This window comes from Rhinichthys klamathensis, unplaced genomic scaffold, assembly GCF_029890125.1.
Source record: "Rhinichthys klamathensis goyatoka isolate OS25496 unplaced genomic scaffold, OSU_Roscu_1.1 h1tg000011l_1, whole genome shotgun sequence".
NCBI classification, from domain to species: domain Eukaryota; kingdom Metazoa; phylum Chordata; class Actinopteri; order Cypriniformes; family Leuciscidae; genus Rhinichthys; species Rhinichthys klamathensis.
Genome location: NW_026606564.1, coordinates 11,050,323 through 11,057,639, shown reverse-complemented (window position 1 = coordinate 11,057,639; position 7,317 = coordinate 11,050,323). Strand labels below are relative to the sequence as shown.

General features: G+C 40.6%; 1 protein-coding gene across 1 annotated transcript in view; it reads right to left on the bottom strand.

The window, feature by feature from the left end:
- Positions 1 to 261: 261 nt before the first annotated feature.
- The window catches only part of LOC130095629 (uncharacterized), an 89,298-nt gene continuing 82,242 nt past the window's right edge, over positions 262 to 7,317 (bottom strand). The window contains exons 2-4 of the mRNA XM_056262366.1: positions 1,411 to 1,514; positions 967 to 1,218; positions 262 to 805 (exon numbers count right to left, since the gene is read on the bottom strand). Of these exons, the coding sequence (XP_056118341.1) occupies positions 262 to 805; positions 967 to 1,211 (789 nt within the window). The 5' untranslated portion in view covers positions 1,212 to 1,218; positions 1,411 to 1,514. The remainder of the gene's footprint in view (positions 806 to 966; positions 1,219 to 1,410; positions 1,515 to 7,317) is intronic.

Sequence of the window (7,317 nt, the reverse complement as noted above, 5' to 3'; positions counted from 1 at the left end):
CAAACAACAGAGAGATAGACAGACAAATGACAGAGAGAGAGACAAGTAATGGTGACAGCAATTATACACTCTTCCTCCAATCATCCAGGGTCAGTCCTAAGGCTGGACAGTACCACCACTCCTTCAGCTGGGTGTGTCCAGTCCTTTTATTTTTGTCCTGGCCACACCCCTTGCAGGTGTAGTGGTACTTTTCCTTTGTCAGCCTCTTCCGTGGCGGTTCCCCCCTTGACACTAGCTCCTCATCCTCCTGGGCAGCTTTATTCAGCCTCCAGGCACGTTGCCTTGGCTGGGATGGAAGGCACTCTGGAGAAGCTTGCTGCAATGGAGGAGCATGCGGATATGGAGGAGCATGCGGATATGGAGGAGCGGAGGAGCATGCGGATATGGAGGAGCATGGGTAAATGGAGGAGCATGGGTAAATGGAGAAGCATGCAGAAATGGAGGAGCATGCGGATATGGAGGAGCATGCAGAAATGGAGGAGCATACGGAAATGGAGGAGCATGCTGCAACTGAGGAGCTGGCTGGAACGGAGGAGCTGGCCCAAATTGTGGAGGGAACTGGGGAGGTGGAGATGGCGGAGAGAACACAGGCTTACTTGCTGCTAGAGTGCGCTGGCGGGGGAAAGCTTCCCACTCGTGGTTTTCAGGCTCCTCAAATGTCATCGCTTCATGTGCATGTTGCACAGGGGCAGCTGGAAGTGTGTTCATTGCAGGGAGAGGCTCCTTGGCCAGGTGCAGCTGTTTGGGAAGTACAGTGCCTTGCAGCAGCATGTCCCTGTCCTTCCTTTTATCCCTCCTAAGCAGCCTACAAGACAAACATTCATTATTTTATACATGTAAGCCTATCCGCCCTCTCTAATGTTATTACATACTTTCTAACAAGCATGCATGTGGAGGTTTTTCTGGAGGTTAAATCTTTATATACGGTCTTGACTGTATGGGAAAGGTAAATGAAATAACACATACCATGAAGAGACTGTGGTGTTGTTAACCGTCACCAGAACGAGGTTCGTCTGGTCCAGGACAACCCTGCTGTCCTCCAGCAGCTGTCTGATGTGGCTGTAGACGCTGACATTGGACTGAGGGATGGGCAAGGTTTTCCCCTTTGTGTCATTTGGCCTGTTGCGTGACTGCTCAAACTCTTTGGCAAGTCTGAGGCAAACACACTCAGGGGGTACTTCGGGGTCCTGGGCTGCTTGGCCGTGAGTCATGTATAGTCTGTGGGAGAGAAGGATGATATGATCTGGACTGTGAACAAGGATGTAAAGTGATGAAGAACCAAGTTACAATGTCAATAGGGATTACAATAAAATAATTTACACTTAATAAATACTTTTCACAGTGACATGTGCTGTCTCTTAATCAATGATTTGTATTGAACCAAAATGATAGCAAATTGTGGTCAAGCACCTCTCTGCCGCCTGCTGTCCAGGAGCAGAGCCACTCGGCTTCCTGGGTGCTCTCCACGGTCCTCCTGACGCACATGCTTTTTTTTCTTAGCCTTCTGGGTGTACCTAAACGGTGAAAGAGACATCCATATGCTTCATTCATTCCATGGTGGAATGTATGTTTAAGCCCTGAAGGCATTTTTAGAGTTGTTTTGTCTGAGTGACACACAAAAAAGTAAAGACTAATAACTTCAAAACTATAGTAAGGAGAGTCAAAAGGTAGATATCATTTGTTAGGAAACTTTCGATATTTTTAGAAAATATAAATTTCTATTACTTTTGGACAATCTAATGATTCTTTTTTGGTGATGTTCCCCTATTCATAAAAGACAAAAATATTATTTATTGTTTTAATAATTTTACATATCTTTCTTATTTGACATGCAATAACTCAGGAAGGAAATAAGGTAGCAAAATAATTCTTTTTTGGTGATGTTCCCCTGTGTGTGATCTGCACCTGGATCGTTATTTTATGATGATAGCATAAAGTAATCAAAAGTTACAGCACTTGGAACAAAGGGAGCCTTTTTGTTTAGTCTAGTGTCCAAAAACCTCTCCAAACAAGTTTGTCCGGTTTATGTTATTTTATTGTACAACCATGCTGGCTGTTACATTTCACTTTCCAATTGTTCAATAAAACTCAATTCTCCAAACTCAAAACTCAATTCAATTAATTTCTCTGTTTTTTTTCCTTGATAAGCAACTACTTACACAACACCAAACAAACAAAATCAGATATATTACACTTTTATAAGTATAAACAACAACAATTATTTTTAAGAGTGGGAATTGGAATTGTTTGGGCTTTTGTACCAGTCCTGGAATCAGTTGGTGCTTGGCACATTTCTTTTCTCCTTAGTTTTTTGGGCTCGTGTGCCAGTACTGAAAACAGTTCCTGGAGGGCACAAAGCAAAGTGACACGTTACAGTTTGTGCAGTAAACTAGTGTTTTGGTGTGGCACCTCAGACACCTTTTGCGTCCCCGGGCAGCATCTTCTTGCCAATAAATTTGCACTAGAGGAGTAGCACTTGACTGGTTTAAAAGTTACCTACATGGTCGGAAACAATATGTGATGATTAATAACCATATATCTCAAATGAAAGAACTTAAATATGGGGTTCCCCAAGGCTCAATATTGGGTCCATTACTTTTTAACATATATATAAATGACTTTGTGAATTCCTCTCAAGTATTTCAAAAGGTGATGTTTGCAGACGACACCAATTTGTTTTTGTCACATAAAAATTATAGTGATTTACGAATTATTTTAAATGTAGAACTACAAAAATTTTTAATCTGGTTCAAGTGCAATAAATTATCCCTCAACATTAAAAAAACTAACTATATAGTGTTTCAATCAAATATAAGGGCATCAGCTACAAAACAGTTTTGCCTCAATGTAGATGATGAGGAGATACTACTAGGGGTGGGAGATATTGACAAAAATGAATATCTCGATATTTTTTTCCAATATCTCGATATCGATATTCAGACGATATTTTTGCAATCCTTTAAAGAAATGTGTGCAAACTGGCAAAGAAGGTCCAGTTGGTCTTTTGACTTGCTGCATTTTACCTATCATTGTATAGAATTACTAGTACATAAAGATATGAGACATTATTGATTTAAACATGAACCAAGTTACTGTACTAAATATTTATTGTAATACAAGAACAGTGCTTTTTCAGTACAATATATGTACGTATTAAATTTACTTTGTGCTTTGCAAATAGGCAGTTCACAAAATTCACGGTTCGGTTCGATACGATACAGTGATGTACGTTTTCGATACAGCAAAAAGAAAGAAATAACAGATAAATTTCCTATTTATTAAAAGAAAAAATATTTCTTACATCTTGAAACCTTTAGTTTTATAAATGGGGGTCATCTTTGAAGGATGAACAAATAATGTTTTGGTCATCATCACATTAAAAATAACTTTTAAATATGATAATATTTGAGTTTTGAAGTGCTGGAAAAAAAAAAGATGTGTGATGTAGGCCTGCCTACCTGAAAGCATTTTACTATTTCTGCCAAACTTCCATGGTTACAGTTAGTGTTACTATATTAAATCCATGGTGAATGTTGCTGATCTGTGAACGTAGATTTGCCTATAAGTTCATTCATGGCAAAATGTTTCTCCTGGTTTCCACGTTTGATCCGTTAATAACAGAGAAATGTGCATGCCTCTCACTAGATCTCGCAGTGATGTTATTAGTAGCTACTTCAGTGGCGAATTCTAATGTTTTCTCTGGATATCTTAGCGCTGTGTATAACTTACTGTCTATGGTATAACAGGGTCGCTTCATCACGAGTCGGCGTGCGCTGCACTGACATTGATGGTCCGAACTGAAACGGTCCGTGAAGCACAAAATAATAGCGCAGTTTCGTTCCGCTTTTATTACGTTTGCCATTTGATGTTGTGCAACGTCATGGTGGTCGCGCCAACGAGGATTTTGTTCGGCAGGAAAAAATGGTCCAACGGTTCGGTTTGTATGCGTAACGAACCGAAAGCTACTGAACGGTTCAATACGAATACGCGTACCGTTACACACCTATTTGCAAACAGTACTTCTATTAGACCAACAACAATGTGACTACCTATTTACTTGAAGTTAAAAGAAGCCCTGTTAGTGGATCTCGGAAATTGTATTCCATCTTTTGAACTCATCATTACACAACGCAATTTTTAAAAACTTTTTAACTTCAGACTTCAGTTTTCTGCAAACAACGCATATTTTGCCTTTTCTATCAGCTATTTTAATAACCTTACATCGGCTTTATTCTTTACGTTTTTGGATTGTTGCTTCAACCTAAGAAACGTCATAACACACAGGTAAGAACTCCGTAGTTGTATTGCAAATTAGTAGCAGCTTACTCTCGTGCAATTGAGGAACGATCGTGATTTTGAAAAAACAAAAACAAAAAAAAACATAAAATACAGTCAAACAAACCCCTACAGTATTAAAATAGCAACATATAATAGTTTAGAAGGTTATAGTGTGTGTTATTTGTTTTGTCTTTAACTTCCTTCAGCTCTTTTCATGTTTGGGAGGTCGGATTGTACAAATTATGAAATATTCGATATCCCGATTTTGCATATCGTCCAGACAACAATTTGGATATTATCGTCTAAACGATATATCGCCCACCTCTAGATACTACCAACCACTTCTACAAAGTTCTTGGGGGTTCACATTGATAAACTTTAAATGCCACATTGATCACTAGACACTGAAGCTTTCAAAATATGTTGGTCTGTTCTTCAGAATACGGCATTATCTCACATTACCTGCTCTTCTTACCCTGTACAAAACCTTGTTCGAACCTCACATTAGTTATTGTAACGTAATTTGGTGTAATACCTACCCGAGTCACTTAAATAAATTAATAAGTCTACAAAAGTAGATAATACAAGCTATATCGTGGTCTTGGTACAATACCCCTACAAGACCCCTCTTTCACCGCTTAGGTCTTCTCCGGCTTACTGAGTTGAACATATACCACAATGCGTGCATTGTGCACCAAGTAGTTAATGTTACAAACAGTAGGCTATCACAGCTCATTCCAATTAGTAGTCTGCTTCATGCTCATGCCACCAGGAACAAACATCTGATCACTGGTAAAACCAGAAGACTTAAAAGTGCAAATTTGAGCATTACAAGTAGAGGCCCAAAGATTTGGAATGAGCTAGATGGCAGGCTGAAGGTGTTGAAATCTGTATCCATCTTTAAGAAAACACTAAAAAAGGAACTTTTACGTTTATATCTATAACCTTTCCAGTAGCCTACCTAGACTGCAGTTGATCCTAAAAGCATTGTCCTGATCTATTTTTTGTGTGTCTTATGTTTATTGTGTATTTTCGTATGATATTATTGTTGTGTGACTGGTGTTTAGTTTAAGTATTTGTTCGTAATGTATTATTTTATTATGTCCCAGGCTCCTTATTATAAGCTTTGGATAGCTTCTCTGGGAGACCTGATTCACACATGACCATATGTGCCATTTAGTCTGTGCCATTTTGTCTTGATTTTATGTGTGGGTGAAATAATAAATGAAAAAAATGAAATGAAATGAAATATGCAGGCATGCACATTTGTGAAGGCTGTTGTGGAGTCGTTTCAGGTTGGGCTGTTTCAAGAAGCTCCTTCATGAGCTTCTCCCAGAATGTTTTCTGGGTCAGTGGCAGCAAAGACTTTGCCATTGTTAATGCATTCATCCTACATAAGGAACAAATGATGGCCATGTCCAAGAGATGTTGGAACAGCTTCTTGTACCACTTCTTTGTCTTGTGTAGCACATTATAGTAATTGATCAGTGCATCTGACTGATCAACCCCTCCCATGTACTTATTGTACTCAAGTACAGACCCAGGAATGGGTATGCTCTTCCTCACCCACTGACACTGGTTCACCTTCACTCTTCTGTTCACAGTGTCTCCTTCATAAGCGGTGTTCGTGGAGGAACACATGACCACCTCCCTTGTGTCCATCCATTTCACAAAAAGAAGGCCATCCTTCCTTAGCCACCTGATGGTTCCCCTTTCTGCTTTTTTGAGAATGTCGTTTTCTCGGGCCTTTGGAAAGCCTTTCCTGTTTGTTCGGATTGTGCCACATGCACCCGTCTGTAGCCCTGCTAGGTCTTTGAACAGCTCTGGACTTGTGTAAAAATTGTCAACACACAATTTGTATCCAGTGCCTAGCAGGGGAAAGTCTAACAGGGACATGACAGAGTTATAACTGAGCCCTTTGTCGCTTTGGGTGGCCCTTTTCCCCTCATACACAGAGAAATTCCATGTATAGCCTGTGTGCGAGTCAGCCAGAACAAAAGCTTAAAGCCCCACCTAGTGGGCTTGGCCTTCACGTACTGTGTAAGCCCAATGCGGGATTTGGTTGCGACCATCCTCTCATCAATTGAAACATGCTGATTCGGTTGATAAAACGTTTTGCAGGTAGTGATGAAGTCGGTATAGAGAGGCTTTATTTTATAAAGGGGGTCGTATTCTTCTGTTCCATTTTTCTGTTGGTTTTCTTCATCCCCCTTTAGATTGCACAAATGTAGGGCCCATGAAATCGACAAAAAACGATCCCGTGACATCACTGACTGTGGGAATTTTAAATCATAACCCAGCCTTTTGGATCAGTAATCGCTCAGTTCTTTGAGCTCCACAAGGCCCATGTAAATGACCAGCGACAAGTAACGGTTGAACTCATCCAATGAGTTTGCCATTTAATTTTTTTCCCAGACATGGACAATTTTTTAGCGTGCGCATTAGTATTGGCTATTATCTCCAAGGCCATACTGTTGCTGAAAAACTAGTTAAATAGCTGGATTGGGGAATACAGCTCATCCGTAATGAGCTGTGGTCCAGGAGGCCGTTTAGGGGCAAAGCTGTGCATTGGTGGTGCCTCATCTTCATCAGAAAGACTGTGCCACTTGTCCATTTCTTGTGAACGGACAGCAGATCTTGACCTTTTTTGTGTTACTTTTCTTCGTTTGGAGGCATGTTGTATGGTGCCACTGGAGGATCTCAAACCAACACGGCTCCTGGTTACTCTGGCACCTGACGATAGGCTCTGTGGGGGCGGAGGAGAATTTGGTGTTGGTCCTGTTGATGCTTTTGAAGGCCTTGTCCACACAGACACGGGTATTTTTTATAACCGGAGTTTTTCCTCCTGCGTTTAAAAAAAAATCCTGTCCACATGAAAACGCAAAAACACGCTATCAAGCGCTGTCAAGAGCATGCCACACCAGAAGGCGGCGATATAACCCTAACCGTAAAGCCACGTTGGCCAATCAGAAGCCTAACAAAAAGTTATTACAGGTTCCGGTAGGCGGATAACGGCGCAACGCAGGCGCACACTCTGAC